General features: G+C 43.5%; 1 protein-coding gene across 5 annotated transcripts in view; it reads left to right on the top strand.

The window, feature by feature from the left end:
* The window catches only part of pip4k2aa (phosphatidylinositol-5-phosphate 4-kinase, type II, alpha a), a 37423-nt gene extending 17246 nt beyond the window's left edge, over positions 1-20177 (top strand). The window contains exons 2-11 of one of the 5 annotated variants that reach the window (XM_055881638.1): positions 7470-7567; positions 7652-7748; positions 8368-8520; positions 8621-8767; positions 8852-8890; positions 11767-11868; positions 13626-13739; positions 13896-14133; positions 14557-14660; positions 14768-20177. In XM_055881638.1, the coding sequence (XP_055737613.1) occupies positions 7470-7567; positions 7652-7748; positions 8368-8520; positions 8621-8767; positions 8852-8890; positions 11767-11868; positions 13626-13739; positions 13896-14133; positions 14557-14660; positions 14768-14848 (1173 nt within the window). In that variant the 3' untranslated portion in view covers positions 14849-20177. Of the gene's footprint in view, positions 1-7469; positions 7568-7651; positions 7749-8367; positions 8521-8620; positions 8768-8851; positions 8891-11763; positions 11878-13625; positions 13740-13895; positions 14134-14556; positions 14661-14767 lie in introns of all 5 variants that reach the window. The other 4 variants (XM_055881635.1, XM_055881636.1, XM_055881634.1 and 1 more) reach the window with 4 other exon arrangements.
* The last annotated feature ends 2187 nt before the right edge of the window (positions 20178-22364 follow it).

Below are 22364 nucleotides of genomic sequence, written 5' to 3'. Positions count from 1 at the left end.
GATGAACGTGGAACAGTCAGGCGTTTGGAAATTTCTCCTAAGGATGAACCAGACTTGTGGAGGTCTACAATTTTTTTTCTGAGGTCTTGGCTGATTTCTTTTGATTTTCCCATGATGTCAAGCAAAGAGGCACTGAGTTTGAAGGTCGGCCTTGAAATACATCCACAGGTACACCTCCAATTGACTCAAATGATTCTACTTCTGACCCACTGGAATTGTGATACAGTGAAATAATCGGTCTGTGGCAGTGCTGTCAACACTAGCTGCAGTAAACCATGGGGAGGGGGTCACACTCGAACATTCAGAGGGGGTATATTATTGTGGCACAAAATCAAAAGTCTGACTGCATGGAGATGCTTGGGAATATGGTCAATACGGGGGACCGTGTTGTGGGTGTTTTCAGGGAGAAGGTGTACATTTGACCTCCATCTAGGATGTGACAATGGTTAATAAAATCTCTCCATTTCTGCCCTTTTTTTTTGTTTTTTTGCACAGTCTTGCAGGCCTTCTCATACAGCTGCAAATGTATATGCATTCGTAAATGAAGACCTTTCTTGAGTAGGGCTCTGGGTTGGTGCAACTGTTGAATGTGAGCCTATGGTTGTGTGGGGGGAAAGGGTTGAGCGTGTATGATTGTGCGTATCCCACAACTGTTGCGAAGGAGTAAAAGATGTTAGGGACAATATGGGATGATTCACAATTGTTTGCTATTATAATAATTGCTTGCAAAAATGTAATTTTGGTAATGGTGAGACTGGTGAGAGGTAAAATCCTTTGCATAAATTGCCTACATTACTACAAATATTAATAGCTAATTATGGCAATTAAGAAACAGGATTTTTAAAATGTATATATGTTTTATTATTTTATTCGTTTTTTTGATTGCTATAGATAATACAAATCGAGGTGAGGGTGATGGAAATGCATTTGGCGGTTGATCTACTTCTGATCTGTAAATGGCACTGTGTGCTTTTTTCGAAGGATGGATCCCAGTCTTTTCAGGGCTATGGGATACGGGGGGTCGGGGGTGGTCTGCCGGACATTGGGATGACAACCCAACTCGGGATGAGGAGGGCTTTTAGCGGGTGGAATAGTGGGGATCAATTGGAGGTTTACTTAGTAGCAATGTAAATATCATGGTACAGCTATATAGACACTCAATCGTCATGTTACTTTTTAATGGCACGTTTATAAACATATATTTTGATGAATAGAATTGAACGTTGTCTCATTACGGTAAGTGGCGAAATAAGTATTTTCTTATTATCATTAAAAAGTAACACTTACAACTCTAATGGCTTAGCCGATAATAAGAAAAGACGATCAGTATTTACCTGGCTAAAAGAAAAGGAATATAATATCTATTGTTTACAGGAAACTCATTCAACAATTTTAGTTGACATTTTGTGGAAAAAGGACTGCGGGGGTGAAATATATTTCTCCCATGGGCAAAGAAATTCAAAAGGGGTGATGGTTTTAATTAACAGTAATTTTGATCCAAATGTGCAAATTGTCCAAAAAGATTGCTTATGGTTTTGCCTACACCTAGTGACCTGCTTTTTAAATTATATGAACAAAAAATATACAATTTTATTTGGAATGGCAAGTCAGACAAAATTAAAAGGGCCTATTTATATAACGAATATGAATTCGGAGGGCAGAAATTATTCAATATTAAAGCATTAGACCTCTCACTAAAGCAGGGGTGTCAAACATACGGCCCGCGGGCCGGAACCGGCCCCCAAGGAGGTTCGATCAGGCCCGCAGGATAATTTGAAAGTGGAAAAAATGCATAAAAGACATGGAATTAATATTTTTAATTCGCTGCAATTCATGGATTATCCGCTAAGGGGCGCACTCTTTCCATCAGAGTAGAAGACAAGCCGCATCACTGAGACAGACTGAAAACAGCAGACGGTATCAATGCGCCATCTGCTGCTTGTTACGACGTTGTTAATACCTTGGTCTCTACCTCTCCGCTACACCCTCATTAGCCAAAATGTCGTTATCCAAACGGAGAAAAGTAGATAAGGAGTGTAGAATTTTCAAAGAAAAATGGACCACGTCCTATTTATTTACAGAGATGCACGGAAAACCTTCGTGCTTGGTGTGTTTGCAACAAGTTTCGGTATTGAAGGAATATAATATTCGACGCCACTACGAGACTCATCACAGCGAAAAATATGACGGCTTGCAAGGACAACTGAGAAGAGATAAGATTAACGAATTACTGGCGGGTCTGAGGAAACAGCAGTCAACTTTCATCCAGAGCCGAGAAGTCAGTGAAGCAGCGGTAAAAGCCAGCTACCTAATTGCTAGCGAAATAGCATTAGCATCGAAGCCGTATTCCGACGGTGACTTTGTTAAACGATGCATGATGAAGGCGGCTGAACTTGTATGTCCCGAGAAGCGACAAGCTTTTGCCAATATTAGCCTGACGAGGAATACTATAGCAGAGAGGATTTCGGAACTATCGGCAGATTTAGACAGTCAATTGAAACAGAGAGTCAAGTCATTTATTGCATTTTCCGTGGCAATTGACGAGAGCACTGACATCACAGACGTGGCCCAACTGGCCATATTTATTCGAGGAGTTGATGAGACATTGACTGTTACTGAAGAGTTTCTTGAGTTGGTGCCAATGATGGACACCACAACAGCCGAGGACATTTTCGGCTCTGTCGTTGCTGCATTGGACAGAGTTGGAGTGGACTGGTCCCGCGCTGTCAGCCTGGCTACAGACGGCGCGCCATCCATGGTCGGAAAGAAAGCAGGTGTCGCGACAAAGTTCAAAGACAAAGTACAAGCCCTTAATGGAGGAGATCGTTTCTGGACATTTCACTGTATTTTGCACCAGGAGGCATTGTGTTGCAAGTCGCTGAAAATGGACCACGTCATGGAGGTGGTTGTTCGCACTGTAAATTTCATCCGGTCCAGAGGTCTGAACCATCGTCAGTTTGACAAACTTCTCAGCGACAGCAACATTACCCACAGCCTGCCATACCACACTGAAGTGAGATGGTTAAGCCGAGGCGCTGTGCTGAGGCATTTCTTTGATCTACGAGAGGAAATCGGACAGTTCATGGAGAAAAAAGGAAAACCGGTGTTGGAATTACAATCTCAGGAATGGCTACGGGACCTTGCATTCTTGGTTGATATTACTGAACACTTGAACAATCTGAACAAAATGTTGCAAGGCCGCAAAAAAGTTGTCACACAGTTTTCTGACAACATACATGCATTTAAGTTGAAGCTGACTTTGTGGGAGATGCAACTGGCAAATGGCAACCCTGCTCATTTCCCCTGTCTGAGAGATGTGTGTGTGACCAGACCTGATGCGGACATGAAACGGTACAAAGACAAAATTGCAGGACTACTGCGGGAGTTTGAGAAACGTTTTCAGGTATTTGGTGAACTTGAGACAGAATTTTCAGTTTTTCGCTCACCTTTCACAGTTAAAGCTTCTGATCTGCCGGTCGAAATTCAGCTAGAGATAATTGATTTGCAGTGTGATGCAGATTTGAAGGGCAAATTTGCCTCTGTAGGTCTGGACAGATTTTATCAGTATCTACTACCAGGGTACCCCAAATTAACAGCCCTGGCTGCTAAAATTTTGTGCATGTTTGGGACAACCTACCTTTGTGAACAAATTTTCTCAGTGATGAATATCAATAAAACAAAAATGCGTTCAAGGCTCACAAACAAGCACTTAAATGACATTCTGAAAGTGACAGCTAGTCAGGACATGACACCTGGTGTTGATGCACTTGTACAGGCCAAAAGATGCCAAGTTTCAGGAACAAATACAAGTCCAGACTAGACTAACACCTTTAAAATGCTGCCTTAGATACTGTTTGCATTGAAAGAATACAGCTCTGTGAAGATGAATCCTTACTGTGGTGATTTAAAAAATTTGCACTTTAATGTTAGTCAGCAGCTTCAAAACAAAAGTTGTGTGATGGAATTCTACTGTTCATACAACTCCATAAATTTTCAGTATGTATTGTATGTGTATGTATGTTTCATGTATGAAGTTTACAGATTTACAGGACAGGCGAACACTTTCTTCATTACACATTTAAAATCACTCTCCTTAGTTTGTAAGGTGTACGCAGGGATTACATTTAGATTTTATATGCGTATGTGTAAGTGGTTTAAAAATTCCTTTCTTTAAAAGTCTCATTTAATCTTAAAGTGCATTACTATATTTTTCAGTACCAATTAAAGTTTTGTGCCTTTGTACAATCAGTGGGATCAGTTGCAATGCATATTTGTGAATGATAAAAGTAAATTGCACATTTGTCTAAGGAAATATGAGGTGTTTCATGAAATGTTTTGTAAAAGGATAGTTCATTAAATTTCAATATTTTCCTAATGTTCTTGTGCTTCTTTACACCAAAACAAAGGAAAGACATGATATTTTGGTTATTTATAGCAGAGTATGGTATAATTTTAATGGTCCGGCCCACTTGACATCTCCCTAGGCCGTATGTGGCCCACGATGCGAAATGAGTTTGACACCCCTGCACTAAAGGCATCAGTCATACAAAAGTTACACTTAAATCCAAACTGGTTCTCTAGTAAATTGGTAGGAATGTCTCATCCTATGTTCAAGAATGGCCTTTTCCCCTTTATTCAGATTACACCTGCTCACTTTCGGTTGTTTTGAAAAGGAAACAATCACCAAAATGTCGTTATTTTTTTAAACAAGCCTTAGAAAGTTGGTTGCAATTTCAGTTTAATCCACCTGAAAAGACATAATAAATAATACAACAAATATTGTGGTATTGTGGTCAAATATACTAATTGATTTTTTTTAAATGTATTTTTCGAAGAAATGTTAAAAAGAATATGTAATTTTAGTGAATGATACCATAAATAGGACTGGAGTTATGTCACACATGCAGCAAACAAACATATAGAAATGTCTTCTCTACCCCAAATTACAACCAACTAATTGCAGCATTACCACAAAAATGGAAGAGGCAAGTAGAAGGGGAAAAAGTATGGAACTTGCACTAAGGTGGAGGTAGCGGTCCTGCTGCTGGGTTGTTGCCCTCCTACGGCCTCCTCCACGTCTCCTGATGTACTGGCCTGTCTCCTGGTAGCGCCTCCATGCTCTGGACACTACGCTGACAGACACAGCAAATCTTCTTGCCACAGCTCGCATTGATGTGCCATCCTGGATGAGCTGCACTACCTGAGCCACTTGTGTGGGTTGTAGACTCCGTCTCATGCTACCACTAGAGTGAAATCACCGCCAGTATTCAAAAGTGACCAAAACATCAGCCAGGAAGCATAGGAACTGAGAAGTGGTCTGTGGTCACCACCTGCAGAACCACTCCTTTATTGGGGGTGTCTTGCTAATTGCCTATAATTTCCACCTTTTGTCTATTCCATTTGCACAACAGCATGTGAAATTTATTGTCAATCAGTGTTGCTTCCTAAGTGGACAGTTTGATTTCACAGAAGTGTGATTGACTTGGAGTTACATTGTGTTGTTTAAGTGTTCCCTTTATTTTTTTGAGCAGTGTATATTCCAAAAAAGGATATGGGGTATTGGAAATTATGCAGACAATTACATTGTTGCTTCCATCAATCTTTTTGCACCCCTTTAAAAAAAAAAAAAATAATCGATCTGTAAACAATTGTTGGAAAAATGACTTGTGTCATGCACAAAGTAGATGTCCTAACCGACTTGCCAAAACTATAGTTTGTTAACAAGAAATTTGTGGAGTGGTTGAAAACTAGTTTTAATGACTCCAACCTAAGTGTATGTAAATGTCTGACTTCAACTGTATGTATGTATGTGCATATGCATGCATGCTGTACCAGTCAAAAGTTTGGACACCTACTCATTCGAGGGTTTTTCTTAATTTTTTTGCTATTTTCTAAATTGTAGAATAATAGTGAAGACATAAACTATAAAATAACACATATGGAATCATGTAGTAACCAAAAAAGTGTTAAACAAATATATTTTAGATTCAAAGTAGCCACCCTTTGCCTTGATGACAGCTTTGCACACTAAAGGCATTTTCTCAACGAGCTTCATGAGGTAGTCACCTGGAATGCTTTTCCAACAGTCTTGAAGGAGTTCCCACATATGCCGAGCACTTGTTGGCTGCTTTTCCTTATCTCTGCGGTCCAACTCATCCCAGACCATGTCAATTGGGTTGTCGGGTGATTGTGGAGGCCAGGTCATCTGATGCAGCACTCATCACTCTCCTTCTTGGTCAATTAGCCTTTACACAGCCTCGAGGTGTGTTTTGGGTCATTGTCCGGTTAAAAAACAATAGTTCCACGAAGCGCAAATTAGATGGAAAGGTGTGCGCCCTATGGAGGATTCGAACTTGCACCGCAAGTGGCAATAGATGTCAGGAACTTGGCCCCATACCGCTGTGATCTAACCGTCCAGAGCCGTCGACGCTTGTAATGCACAATTATATTATCAGAGTGTGCCATTGGACTTCTGGTAGGTATGTTTTAGTGAGAAAGAGTTGATCAGAAACAACTACATTTACCCTCCCAAAAAATGTATATTTATAAGCAATTCTCCGATCCCCAACTTCTCACCTGAATGCACTTTTGTTTTACCTTTTGAAGGGGTTGGACAAAGGCTAAGATTGGGGCTGAGAGACCCCTTTTCCATCTGTTCTACCAGAAATCAAATGTTTTGGGTGGAAATATGTATAATGCCTTAATGTCTCAAATATAGACTCTTAGCTTTCATTTGACACCAAATTTGACATGATCCTATGACGTTCACTTGTTGGTGCTCATGGGTCCTTTCACATGGAAATTACTCTCATTGGGTAATTGTAAAACCATGATGTCTCATTGGCCCTGGCCTCATTTATGTTTGTAACAGACCTATAAGGCTAGAGTGGCTGCTATAGTAAGTAGTTCATGAAGTAGTTATTAAAATCATAGACTGTGTGGACCTGAACAGCCTCTCAGCATGACACACGCACACAGTGACACACAGAGCTGGAAACTGATTATGACAATCTGTCTCCAGCCCCATCCCTCAATCTGTGTGAGTCACAGGCACTGATGCCAGCAGGCAGGCAGTTCTAAAGATCCCTGCTGTCTTGAGGCTAGCTAGACTACAACCCTGTCCCTGCCCGCCGCCGCCTCCCCACACACTCTGTCTCGTGTTGAATTCAAAAACCTTGTTTCACATTTCTTGCAGTAGAGGAAATACAGAATGTCTAGTCAACGTTGTTGTTTAGGTGTTTTAGTACTGTGCTGAAACAAAAGCCTGCACAACCAGGAATGATGGTCACTGAGCTAAAGAGACAGATGAAGGGGGTGTGAGGAGTATGGAGGTCAGAGGTGCTGTATGCTCATCTTGAATAAAAGGACAAGCTTCTGGATTTGACTAACATTAGTTCAATCTGATAGGATGTTTATGTTTAGTCATTACTCTACAATAACACTATGCTTTCTCTTTCTCTCGCTCTCAGATCAATGAGTTGAGCCATGTTCAGATCCCTATCATGCTGATGCCTGATGACTTCAAGGCCTACTCTAAGATCAAGGTGGACAATCACCTCTTCAACAAGTAAGTGTACAGACACACACACTAATCAAAATGCTCTGATGTTAAATGTCTATCTCAATAACAGCTTGTACTGTGTGTGTGTAGGGAAAACATGCCGAGCCATTTCAAGTTTAAGGAGTACTGTCCTCTGGTGTTCCGCAACCTTAGAGAGCGTTTTGGCATCGACGACCAGGATTTCCAGGTACACGCATGCAGAAGCAGACTGAACTCCTCTTTCTCTGTCTTCCTAATCTTGCTATATTTCTTTCATGTTTATTGCCAAGTTTCTCTCTCTTTGTCTGTACCCTGGGAATACAGTTTTACACACAGAGAGAGTGTGTGCTCTGTGTTGTTATTAGGGAAGTCAGTGTGTTCTGGTCCTCTGAAGCTGTCTTTTTGTCTCATGTTTATATCACGGTGGAGGGAGAAAGAGTGGGTGAGCGTAGGAAGAACCACACATGGAGGGGGGAAGGGCTTTTCAGAGAGGAGTGGGGTAGGGAAGTGATGTGTCTCTGGGGTTGCTCTGGAGGGCATCAGCTGTGTGCTGGGGGCAGGAGGGTGGCACACACCCAGGGGAAGGAGGGGTGTCTGTCCACACACACACTAACACACTCAAGCGTACACACGGTGGCTGGTCTGTTGCAGGGTGTGAGCGAGGGATAGAAGGGCCTTAGAGGCCTGCCTGACTACAGCTGTCTCTGACAATCATACACTGTCTCTCTCTCTCCCACAATTTCTCGCTCACATTCTCTCTATAGATTCAAAAACAGTTTCAGATTTTTACAGAAATGTGTGATTCACTGTTCTCTCTCTGTTTGTAGAACTCCCTGACCCGTGCGGCTCCGTTAAACAGTGATTCCCAGGGTCGGAGTGGGGCTCGCTTCCACACCTCCTACGACAAACGCTACGTCATCAAAACCATCACCAGTGAGGATGTGGCTGAGATGCACAACATCCTCAAGAAGTACCACCAGGTACACACACACACACACACACACACACACACACACACACACCAAGAAGTACCAAAGTGAGTCTTAATCCATCTCTCCTTCAATGCTTCTATTTCTCTAGTTCATAGTGGAGTGTCATGGCAACACGCTGCTGCCTCAGTTCCTGGGGATGTACCGCCTCACAGTGGACGGAGACGAGACCTACATGATCGTCACCAGGAATGTCTTCTCCCACCGCCTCTCTGTCTACAAAAAATATGACCTCAAGGTAGGTAGGTAGGTAGGGGTGGGAGGGGATAATTGGAGACTTTCATAAGGAAAAAGGAATGTCTGACATCTTTCTGTCTATCAGGGCTCCACTGTGGCCAGGGAGGCCAGTGACAAGGAGAAGGTACAGTAATTTACACACACACACACACACACACACACACACACACACATACACACACTCACACACACACAAATCAACCAGACCTATACATTTAGTGTATTGATGTAGACACTAATTATGGAGTTTGATTCTGGAAGGGAAGGGACCGGAGGTACCGACGGAGAGGGGGGGTGGACCGACGGAGGGGGGTGGGGGGGGGGGGTGGACAGACGGAGGGGGGGGGTGGACCGACGGAGGGGGGGGGCGGAGGGGGGGGGGGGGGGGGGGGGCGGAGGGAGGGACCGCCAGGACGGACGGAGGGAGGGACCGCCGGGAGGGAGGGAGGGAGGAAGGAGGAACCGAGGGAGGGAGGGAGGAACGGACGGGAGGGAGGGAGGAACGGACGGGAGGGAGGGACCGAGGGAGGGAGCTGTGTGTTAACACCTGGTCCATTAAACCAACAGCTTCTGTCCATTACCTACCTGCCCTTCCTTATGTCATCAACTACATGGCTCCACTTCTACTGAGCTGGTTTGCTTTGGTTTTTGGGGTGGGAGTGGGGGGGTAGTTCAAACTGTTCATCTTCTTCTGTTAAGACCCCTGCCCATTATACTCACCATACTCTTGCACGCTCCGTGTGTCTTCAGTTTGCTGCTGCTACAGCAGTCCCATTGCTTCCCCTGCTTGCTGTCTGTGTGTGAGAGACAGAGATGTGTGTGCCAAATGCTTTGTTTGTCTTCTAGAGAGTGAATGTTTTTTGTGTGTATGCGTTTACATTCCTGGATTATTTGATCAGATGCTGTTTGTTGTATGCGGCAGTTTTCTGGTAATGAGAGCAGACTTTCTCTGAGAGTGAATGAGTGAATCAGCCCAGAGCGGTGTGGTCTAAATATATGGCTCTGATTCAGCCAATGGCAGTTGTACAAACAGAACACAGGCTTTGTGATTCTGCAACCTTCCCTGTTGGCAGGAATCTTCCCTGCAGTGTGGGAAAGTGTGATGTGGTGTGAACTGGCATGTGAGACTGAACTTTTCGGGCATATTTGGACGTTGTGTTTAGTGTGTGTGTGTGTGTGTGAGCGAGTGAGTTTGTGTGCGTGTCTGAGTAGCTAGATCATCATTTGACCCCGAAAGGCCGGCTCTTTCCTCCTAAAACTGTAGACGCTCGGCCGGGTGGAACACCAAAACCAGCGGGGCGTTGTAATTTTGGGGAACCCCTCAGTCTAAATATAGCCCTCTGAGGAAGAGAATTGGGGACTTAAATGGAAGTACGGAAGCTGTTGATCACACACTGTACTACACAGTAAGCTCTCTTCTCTCAGCTTAATGTTTCACTATTACAGAATGCCAATAGTTATTTCTGACAGATCAGCGATAACGGACTAGCCAATATGTGGAACGACTTGAATTGTTCAATTTACAACCACAACGGCTGCAGTACTACTACGACAAGTACCTGGTGCTGCTGCTTTTACCACAGTCCCAGCATTCACAGTCCCAGCATTCACAGTCCTAGCATTCAGTTGTACACTGTTTATTCCTAAAAGTTTGACATACAGTGTGTGTGTACACACACACACACATTGTATGCTCACAGAAATCCGTGAACAGGCATGCCATGACCACCTACCATCACTGTTCAATTACATGACTTGTGAATGAATTAAAGGCCTTCTCACATTGAGTAGTCGTGTGTGTGTGTTCAGGCATGACTACTTGCACTATCGTGTTTCATCTCTAATGGCAGACTGGCTTTAGAAATACACATTTTCTACATTTTCAGGTTAGGTTGATTCATTGGTCAGTTGGTAAAAAGTTGTGACTTAGTGGTATCCATAGGCACTGCTGTGTATTCATGAATACAGGAGGGGTGAATGGAGGTACAGGGTACTTGGTGTGTGTTAGGTAGTGTAATGTGCGTAACAGGTGTGTAGTGTTTCACACACAAGCAACAAGCACTCTTGACTGACTGCATGCCCCCCCCCCCCCCCCCCATGCACGTTCTCTGCATGGTGCTACATCTCTAGGTTTGTCTCCAACACCTCCACCAACCACTCTGTTCTGCATGCTGTAGACTCACTTGTCCTACTGTCCTCACATGGAACCTGGACTTTTATTTCACATCAACATATTCATACTTTACAGCCAGGGTGGGCAATGGGGCTGCAGTATGCACTGTGCGGGGTTTTGTTCCAGCCCAGCTCTTAACACACCTAATTCAAGTGATCTAATCACAGTCCATGTTTAGACCATGAATAGTGATGTGATTAGGAATCAGTTGTGTTAGTGCTGGGCTGGAACAAAAGCCTGCACTCCCAGCTTCCCCCTGGGTCCGGAGATTTGTTATGGTACCTGTTTACCACTATAGATCTCTGCTATCTAACGTTGCTGTTGTTGTTTCTTCTCCCTGGGCTCCTCCTGCCAGCTGGTAGTGGTGATATTAACACTGTTAGCTACCGGCTGGCCCTCCCTACAGGCGACATGGCTTTTACCTGACATAGTCTGTCTTAGCAGCAGTCTAAAAGAACACCTGAAATGCCACCCTAGCTGTTACAGCGCTTTCTAATGCGCACAAAACCGGAGGATATGCAGATTCTGTTTACACTTAGCAGATGCTTTATCCAAAGAGATTTGCAGTACAGTGAGAGCATACAATTTAGTATGTGTATGTGATCCCTGCGGGAATTGAACCCGCAACCTTGGCTTTTCTAGCAGCACTTCCCAGGCTGTACGCTCTTTCAGAAGCTCTCTTTCCTTGCCGCGCTTTAAACTAAACTAATACAGTTTGTATATTTCTTAAACACTTGCCTTTCCTTAAAACTTCCTTCCTTCCTGTCCCTGGCTCTCTCCTCTCATCCTCCTCCCTCCATCCCTCCCTCGCTCCCCTCTTCTAGCAGCCACGCCCTCCTGAGGATGCGCCACCGCGGCCCAAATCTAACGTTCAGCAAAGGCTGCAAACGCTGCGGATCGCCACGCGCTTTTACTGCGCCATGAAACACGTAAGAGACGTAAGGAACAAGGCCAGGCATGCTCAATTTATCAGATCAATCGTATCTCATTTTATTTTCATAGCTTTTTCAGATTCATGTAATGACGGATACAGGACACCTGCAATGGACTGACATGTAGGAAACAGGCAGATGGAACTGGCTTATTCTGGAACAGTTTTTCACACAGCTGTTTTTTCCCCCTTTCCTCTGGCTATTGACTCACAACCAATCACTTTCACTTCCTGTCAATCAGAAATACACACACACAGTGTAATGATGCTGTACCTTAGGGAGTGTGTGTCTTCGTCTGAAATGGCACCCTATTCCCTATAATAGTGGACTGCTTTTGACCAGGGCCCATCAGTCCCCCTGGCTAAAAGTAGTGCGCTATATAGGGAAAACGGGTGCTATTTCAGACACAACCTGTGTGTAGCTGACACAGATTCTCATTCGGTGTTGACGGGCAGGCAGAGAGAGACACGTGACTGGTTAGAACAGCTGTTGTCTGAGCATGCCCAGAGCACAGCACCACTGGGCTGCAGCTGCTCACCACCAGGCCTGGCCTCTCCATTCCTCTTCTGTCCTTCCTGACCAATAATCACAATCCTGCAGTACTGTCATCACACCGAGCTGTTTCACTGACCGCTTTTGGTTTTATTTACCTGGAGGTTTGACTGTATATTTGTTGATACTTCAGTTGGTGATCTGTTACAATTCTCCTGTTCTCTCTCGCCAAGCTGAGACAAATTCACTATCGAGCGACCTCACTCACATCCGTTGTGCCACAAACTTCCTGTAGCGCACTGGTAATGATGATAGAGCCCAAAGAGATCCTTCATGTCATTCTATGATGATGCCGTTCAAAAAACTGCCTTCGGTCACCTGATTGAAGGCCTTCGATCTCTTCTCTACCCTGCTCTCATTGTCTCTCTCTCCTTTTCTCCCTCTTTCTCTCACATTCTCTCTCTCTCTCTCGGCTGTTTTCATCTCACTTCATCTATTCTGTCTATTACTGCTACTCTACCATGTCAGCCTAGTCTACCTCTGGACCACAACCATTACGTACAGCACCTGATCTACTGCTTGTATGAGCTGCTCTATACTTTCTCTGATATCTGAACTGATCATTGAGCGATTTAGAGTGGTTGATCAGGAAGATGAGTGTTTGGGAAGAGTTTGAGGATGTATAGAATGGGTGGATGGATATTTGCAATGTATATAATTTTCAGGATGATGTCTGTAGCTGGTACGAGTGTGCCTCTACCTGCTGGTTGACTCTCCACATTATTACAACGTTCACCTATTTGAGTGTGCAAGGGAGCCTCGGCCATTGCAGCATTGTGTGTGGTCTTTGTTGCTATATGTGTGTGAGTTTGTGTGGCCGCTTTTCTCGTGCTGCCGTAGAACTGCTTCTGTCAGCTCTCTGAGCAGTGCTGCTGCTGTGACCTCATTTCCTGCTCACTCCTTCCTCTGTGCCACAGAATAACGCCCCCTCCTGACACCAACAACCCCCCACCCCCCCTGCAGACCACAGGCCACACATGGTGCTGTAGCCAGATGGCTCAATGGAAACTCACAAGCTTCCATAGAAATCCCACTGTCTTTAACTGTTATGTGTCACAGATCGCTTTATTCAATGAGTCAGTTAGTTAGTTGGATCATTTTAAAGAGTGTACATTCGGACTCCTTTCTAATAATGTAATTAGTTATAGAGTCAAGGTGTGTCCTCTGCTGTCCTGACTGTGTTTGTCTGTGTGGGGCGTCAGGCCAAGGAGCTGCCCACCTACAAGGACAATGACTTCATCAACGATGGACAGAAGATCTACATTGACGATGACAACAAGAAGATGTTCCTGGAGAAACTACGTAAAGACGTGGAGGTGTGTGTGTGGTTCTGTTATTTCTTCTGGTGTGAGTGAATAAATACTTGGGTTGGATTATTTATCCTGGTCTCACTCTTACCAAAAATGTAATTCTCCCCTTTTACTCTCCATTACTTTATTCTATGTCTCCTTCCTCCCTCTCCCTCCCTCCAGTTCCTGGCCCAGTTGAAGCTGATGGACTACAGTCTGCTGGTGGGGATCCATGACGTGGAGCGGGCTGAGCAGGAGGAAGTGGAGAGTGAGGATAACGAGGGGGATGATGAGGGGGAGAGTGACGGAGGGATTGGCACTCCCCCTGACTCCCCCAGTAACACCCTGGACAGCACCAAGCCCCTGTCTCCGGGGGAGTTTGACCCCACCATAGACGTCTATGCCATCAAGAGCAACGACAGTGAGTGGAGAGGGGCAAGGAGGGAGGAGAAGGAAAGGGATAGAAGAGGGGTACAGGAGACTAAAAAGCAAAGGGTTCACTTCAAAACAGTGGGTCAGAAATACCAAATAGATGAGCAGTATGGTTGTAGCCCTCTGGTGGCTTCATGTTATATAATTAAGCAATATATCACGGCTAAGGGCTGTACCCAGGCACGACGCAGCACGGTGTGCCTGGGTACAGCCCTTAGCCGTGGTATATTGGCCATATACCACAAACACCTGAGGTGCTTTATAGCCATTATAAACTGGTTACCAACATAATTAGAACAGTGAAAATAAATGTTTAGTCATACCCGTGGTATACGGCTGTCAGCCAATCAGCATTCAGGGCTTGAACCACCCAGTTCATAATATAGGGATAATCCTGTGTGTCTGTGTCCAGGTGCTCCTAGGAAGGAGGTGTACTTCATGGCGGTCATTGACATTCTGCAGCATTACGATGCCAAGAAGAAGGCTGCTCATGCTGCTAAGACTGTCAAACACGGGGTGTGTGTGTGTGTGAGGTCGCATGCCTACTTCTCTGTTGGTGTGAATGTTGTGTGTTTGGGTTTCTTCCCTTGACTGTCTTCCACCGTGTGTGTCTCCCCCTGCAGGCGGGAGCTGAAATCTCCACGGTAAACCCAGAGCAGTACTCCAAGAGGTTCTACGACTTCATCACCACCATTCTCTCATAGCCCCCAGGGGAAGGGGAGGGGGCACTTGGAGAGAAGGGATGGGTGAGGGTGGGGGCATTGCGCTCTATCTCTCTGTCAGCAAGGGTGTCCCTCTCAGCAGCTAATACCATCATTCGTTTACATTCATCATCTTCTCCTTTGTTACTTTGATCTGTTACATTGAACAGGAGAACTGCTATTCTAGGTTCTAGTCAGTACTTTTTTATTAGTTTGTTTTGTTTACTTTGGGAATGTTTTTTTTTTTTTTTTACTGCCTCAACACCACGTCCTCACCCTGCATTGTTTTTGTTTGTTTGTTGTCCTGCATTCCTGTTGGGGGGGGGGGGGGGTTAGAATGAGGATGAACAGGGCTGTGATTGGATAACAATAGTGCGGTTACTCGGGGGAGATAGTATAGAATGAAGTGCCCCTTGAGGCTTATCTAATCGCTCGACTTCAGGAAGTATGAAGCAGTCTTCCAGTAGGCCTTCAGCCAGACCATCCAATCACCATTTAGTACAGCCCTGCCCCAGCCAAAGCTACTTTCCTGTTTGTCCCATCATCCATCACTTTCCCTTTAGACCCTCCTCCTGGCAGTGGATGTTACTCCTCCATTCTCACCTTACACTGCTATCCTCCTGTCACACACAATGCTCTCCTCTACCCCTCCCTCGATATAAAAGATAAGTTAAGATGAGTTGTGTTTAGTAAGACAGGGAGCTGGTCAGTAGAGCTGGGTTTAGTAAGACAGGGAGCTGGTCAGTAGGGCTGGGTTTAGTAAGACGGGGAGCTGATCAGTAGGGCTGTGTTTAGTAAGACAGGGAGCTGGTCAGTAGAGCTGTGTTTAGTAAGACAGGGAGCTGGTTAGTAGGGCTGTGTTTAGTAAGACGGGGAGCTGGTCATTAGAGCTGGGTGTAGTAAGACGGGGAGCTGGTCAGTAGGGCTGTGTTTAGTAAGACGGGGAGCTGGTCAGTAGGGCTGTGTTTAGTAAGACGGGTAGCTGGTCAGTAGAGCTGTGTTTAGTAAGACAGGGAGCTGGTCAGTAGGACTGTGTTTAGTAAGACGGGGAGCTGGTCAGTAGAGCTGTGTTTAGTAAGACAGGGAGCTGGTCAGTAGGACTGTGTTTAGTAAGACGGGGAGCTGGTCAGTAGAGCTGTGTTTAGTAAGACAGGGAGCTGGTCAGTAGGACTGTGTTTAGTAAGACGGGGAGCTGGTCAGTAGAGCTGTGTTTAGTAAGACGGGGAGCTGGTCAGTAGGACTGTGTGTGATTTATGACATCACTGACTGATCTGTTTTGTCTCATTCTGGATAGTTACCAGGAAGTGCCATTAGGAAGTTGGTGTGTGACTTCCTGTGGGACATGGCAGGGTGGTGGTGTGATCCTTCATGGACCTTTGATCCTGCATTGCCATCAGCACCTTAAACAAATCATTGCACTTTTATGTTGTTAATTAAACATAGGATTTTTTGTTCTGTTACATGTGCTGCAACAAAAGCACTGTTTGAAGCTATTGAACTGTGCCCCAAGATTTCTGATGGGCGTGTAGTAGGGACGAGGGAAAGTGTCTACGCTGGAATGCACTAGGGAGTAGGAGGGACTATAGGTGGGTTTGGGACAGGGCCTGAATGTAGTGAGCAGCAGAGAGAGAGGAGGGGTGTGTTCAGGACAGACAGCCCAGTGTTTACCTCTGGCATCGTACCAGCCTGAACCAGAGTCTTACCCACATCTGTCTGTCTCGGGTCTCCAACCCCGGCCCTGAAGAGGTACTGGGTATGCAGGCTTTTACTCCAGCCCAGCACTAGCACACCTGATTCAGCTAATTGTGGTCCAGACTGAAGATCTTGATTAGTTGGTTATTTGAATCTGTACGTGTAGTTATTATGGATCCCCATTAGCTGCTGCCAAGGCACCAGCTACTCTTCCTCGGGTCCGGCAAAATTAAGGCAGTTATACAATTTTAAAAACATTACAATACATTCATAAGAGATTTAAGAACACACTGTGTGCCCTCAGGCCCCTACTCCACTACCACATATCTACCAAACAAAATCCATGTGTACGATTGTGTATAGTGCGTATGCATATGTCTGCGCCTATGTTTGTGTTGCTTCAGGTGTGTTAAATGCTGGGCTGGAACAAAAGCCTGTACACCCAGTAGCTCTCCAGGACCGGAGTTGAAGAACCCTGAGACATACAAAGATCTCTACATATGGTTCAGGCCTGAATCGGATGTGTGTCTCAGGGTTTCATGAGAGAGAGAAAAGGGGAGGGTGGGGAAGAGGTGCTGGTTTGTAGAAAATTATGCTTTTGTTTAAGTGGGGATGTCATGCCAACCTGTCAGCCACTCCTTTTAACATTGTCTGCCTGTTATTCAGACTTGTTGGTGTTTTTGAAATGTTGTTTATCTCTGAATTTGGCAGGTTTGAATTGACTTGGTAAATTTGTATATTTTGCACAAAAAGGAACCAAATGTTATGCATACGATCCTGACTGGTTGCTGTGGTCTTAACAAGGGAAACACAATATCATTATACCTGTACCAGAACCATATACACACTGAGTGTACAAGACATTAGGAACGCCTACCTAATATTGAGTTTCACCCCCTTTTCCATCAGAACAGACTCAATTCATCGGGGCATGGACTCTACAAGGTGTCGAAAGCGTTCTACAGGGATGTTGGCCCATGTTGACTCAGGCTTCCCACAGTTATCAAGTTGGCCGGAAGTCCTTTTAGTGGGGGACCATTCTTGATACACACTGGAAACTGTTGAGCATTTAAAACCTAGCAGCGTTGCAGTTCTTGACACAAACTGGTGCATCTGGCACTTACTACCATACCCCGTTCAAAAGGCACTTCAATCTTTTGTCTTGCACATTCACCCTCCGAATGGCATACATGTACAATCCATGTATCAAGGCTTAAAAATCCTTCATTAACCTGTCTTCTCCCTTTCATCAACCCTGATTTGAAGTGGATTTAACAGGTGACATCAATAATGGAGCATAGCGTTCACCTGGATTCACCTGGTCAGTATGTTATGGAAAGAGCAGGTGCTCCTAATGTTTTGTACACTCAGTGTATACTGTTTGTCTCTCTCTATATATATATATATATATATATATATATATATATATATATATATATATATATATATGGCTCTGACTTGTACCAATTGAGAAGAGTCTGTGGTGTTTTATCTGTGATGGGTAACCAACTAAAACCAGTAACATGTCCTCTACTATTCTATCCCAAGCAAAAAGCTTCCATATTGTTTTAGATGCATAGATTATATTCACATATATTTTTACATTGCATTTAAGTCATTAAATATAATTGTATTTTAAAGCACCACCCTTTGAGTGAATGATAGTGTTGTGTTATATGAAGAATGATACTGCTTGAATTTGTACAATGCTTGTACGTACTGTAAAAACGAAACAAATGCATGTTGCAGGAATACGGTTTCTTCCTCCTATGTCTTGGCTGTTTAGATCCATTGTAGCTCTCCTAGACTTAACCCCATCTGAGTCTCTCCTTACCATGCTTTAAACTGTGTTTGTATCATATACACTGTGTAAGAGGTGTGCCTTTATACTCCAAAATTATTTACATTTTTACCTTTTTTTTACCTTTTTTTTTTATGAAGTTTATTTTAATAATAGGTTGGTTACTTTGAGATGTATCCCCAGTTTTATTTTCCACTTTTTCTCCCTCCCTGTGTAGTAGGTGTTTTCAATCTATTATTGTTATGGAGTCAAATTGACAATTTTATTGACTTTCAGTTTTCAAACAAAACTAAAATGTCAGTCTCTGTTGTGGTAATTTTATGGGTAGAACTTAGTCGTTAGGCACTGATCCAGTTTACCTTCCCCAAATCCTAACCTTACAATTTTGGGGGAAACTGCAAATCTGAACATAGATCAGTGTCTGGGGACAACGTCTACCTCCTCCCTGGTGTGGAGATGGCATCTGTGCTGATGTTAACCCTTCGTTCCTCGCTGCTTCTGTCTCAGTAGAGACCTGTTTGTTTGTGTCGTGGCTGTGGTGTGTGTCTGTGACTGTCGTGATGGTGTTTGTCGTGCTTGTCCTCTGACCGCTTCCTCAAGTTTGAGTGTGTCTGAAATGGCACCATATTCCCCATAACAGTGCAATTATTTTGAGAAGAGCCCACTTAGGGTTAAGGATTATGGTTAGATGGGTTCTGGTTATAGGTAGTGCACTATTTAGGGAATCGGGTGCTATTTCAGACGCAGTCTACACTCTTAGGAGTCGCTCCCCCCTGTCCACCATCTTATGTTAACGTCACTGCATTGTCACTGCTCACTAAGCCCTAACCTTTTAGGTTAAGGGGAAACGTCTACCTGTTCCACCTCCCACCCACTGGCCAGCTCTCACTTTCCTCACGAACAGGACTCAAAAAGAGGATACAGCTCTGTTTGGCCTTGTTGGTTTCCTGTAGTCAAGGTGAGCACACTTTGAGAGAAAACAGAGCGTTGTTGTTGCTCTAGGAGGATGGAGGCTGGATCCATAGAGAATATGCTGCCATGTCACAGACTTGGACAATGACACATCCTTACCCACTGAGCCCCAGTCCAGTAGGATATAGGTGGCTGGTTTTGTCCATCTTTGGCTGGTCCTTCAACCCTCACCCTCTGTAAAGGCTTCAATATCCCCCTACTAAACCTACCATTTTGCCAAAAGCAAGTTTTCCTATCTATGTGCGTTCATCTACAGTCAAAACGACCCCACATATTAGCTTTAACATATTGTAAGGTGTACATGTACTGGTTTGATTGAATCTGTCAATTTTTTAATGGGAGTGTGTGTGTGTCACAGATGGGTGTTTAATGTTCACAGCTGTAGGGACAGACTGGTGTGAGGTTTATGTGTGGAGTTTTAACTGTTTTGGGAAATAAGACATGATGACTTGGGCTTGACAGAATCTGCAGGGGCAGAATTTTCTCAATTTCTCCTCAAAGGATTTGAAGTTGATAATACTCATGGAATCAACTCCAATAAAACAAAATATCGTTACAAAATAAATAAGTTGTTTGTTGGAATTAATAGGCAGACAGACTAGATGACTATAAAGGTTTTGGTGAGAGATCTTCCCTGCAGATTGTGTCCTGTCTGTAATGATGACCCAGAGTCCTTGCTAACTGTTGCTAAAGTGTTGTGTGTATTGCTGTCTGCTGGTGGTCAGTGGGAGTAAACTGTTGTGTGCTGTGAGGGAGGCTAACTCATGTTCTATGATGTTTATTGTTCAACACAATGATAATAATAATAAACTCCATTCCATAAGCATTTGCTCAAATACAATAAAGCACTTGGTCTGCTAAACTAAAGTCTTAGAATACTGTGCTTTTCCATTATTTTAACCATCTGGCTGTCTTTTGGGCTTTATTAATTAATGTGTCCTGTATTTTTCAAGGTAGTGCCATTGAGAAGCGTCTTTTTTTTCGGGAGAGGAAGTATTAAGGCCGCTACACACACAGGATACCACTAAAACTACATGCTACTTAAATGAGATTCAAAATTGAATCACAAATGATATACAAACACTTCCAAATGGTTCACAGGCACATTCTATTACACAAGCTAGTCCCTGCATAGGTTTGCCCTGTTGTATTTGACGAAAAATATTGCATCCTTTAGACTTTAGGGTGGTGTTTAAAAGTTATATTATTTTAAATTATTACGGATATTTCTCTACATCTTCGTTTATGAAAGGTGGGCTTTTATTTAACTGAACAGTAATCTTCGCGTAAATTAAACATTCTGTCTGAAATTGGTGTTAAATTCCATCAGATGCAGCATAAATATCATACACGTGCTAATGTTCACAAAATAGTTCGTTTTGATTTGTATTCAGGAATTAAGTATACTTTATTCCTTTTGTCAAAAGTTTTCTTGATTTATTTTTAAGAATTAGCCAAGGCTCATACAGTTTTGCTCGTTTGCTACTGTAAATGTCTTGTCCCCAAAAGAAAAAATGAATATCTCCAGTTAGTCGTTGGTCTAGGTAGGCTGGATCTGAGTAAATTCATTTAATTTAGCTATTTGAATTGATTGTGACTTGTGTTGAGCCCAAATCCTGTATTACACACGTTTAATCCAGCGTCCATACGCAGGTAAACTGTCCCAGTGGTTGAGTCAACCCCAGAGCAGCGGAGGGAACTGGAGTTGAAAGTCTGATGTGAGATAAAACGCTGTGTCAATTAACACCAGTAACACGCTGTTCAGATAGCCAGCAATTAGAGGTGTGTGTGTGTAATATATATATATATATATATATATATATATATATATACTGGCTATCATACACTCTAAGAAAAAGGTTTCCAAATTGGTTATTTGGCTGTCCCCATAGGATAACCCCTTTTGGTTCCAGGTAAAACCCTTTTTGATTCCACGTAGAACCTTCTGTAAAAAAAATAATAGTAAAAAGCTTATTCACAGGGTGTGGATAGCCGAAGAACCTTTTTGGCTTCTTGATAGACCTATAACTTTTTTTGTAATTGTGACCCCCTTTAGAAAGACTGTGTAGGCTACTTTTTACAACAACAACATTCGTAATGTTATTTCGTTTATCCTATTAGATTCGGTATCCTTCTCCTGCTTTTATGCCTACACAGTTCTTTCGAATTCTGATGTGAATTTATTTTGAATATGCCTATTTGTCTTTTTTAAATTTAACTAGGCAAGTTAAGAACAAATTCTTATTCACAATGACGGCCTACCTATGAAAAGCGGGTTAGCTGCCTTGTTCAGGGGCAGAACGACAGATTTTTACCTTGTCAGCTGTATTCCATCCAGCAACCTTTCTGTTACTGTCCCAACGCTCTAACCACTAAGCTACCTGCCGCCCTTAGCATACATTACCAATAGCTTCCATAATAATCTATATGACCGTTTTGGTGGAGAGTATAGACTAGCTAGCTAAATAGACAAGAGGAAAATCACATGGAAAAAGGAAATAGTGGCTGAGATTACGTTTATGCACAGAGCCTTATATTTCTCAATTGCCTCTGGCTCGCCTTGGTGTCGTTTCTGTTATTGATAGTGACGGACGGGGTAGCATAGGGCAGGGATCATGGACTAGATTCAGCCGCAGGCCGATTTTTTTGCTGAGCGGATGGTCGGGTCGGAACATAATTACAAATCATTTGTAAACTGCAAACTGACCGCAAGAATCTCAAACAGATATTGTTGGCGAAAACATATATTTTTTTACTAAAACACAATTTCAAACCTTGCTTACATTTGTATACAATCACGTGCCTCTCTATTGTGCGTGGGAATAATTGGAAACAGATGTCAGACATTCAAATCACTTGGAGATGCTTTCCTGGTGTTTTTAGTCTATGTCCAATAATGAAAAAATGGAATGAAAAAAATATATATTATTTTTTTCTCAGTAAACTTGGTGGGCCAAATGAAACAACCAGCGGGCCAAATTCGGCACGCAGGCTGACAGTTGGGGAACCCTGGCATAGGGGATCACTTCTGCGCATCATTTAGCATCTAATAGC

The sequence above is a fragment of the Salvelinus fontinalis genome, chromosome 25 (genome assembly GCF_029448725.1).
Source record: "Salvelinus fontinalis isolate EN_2023a chromosome 25, ASM2944872v1, whole genome shotgun sequence".
Classification (NCBI taxonomy): Eukaryota; Metazoa; Chordata; class Actinopteri; order Salmoniformes; family Salmonidae; genus Salvelinus; species Salvelinus fontinalis.
This window is presented reverse-complemented; position numbering and strand designations above follow the sequence as displayed.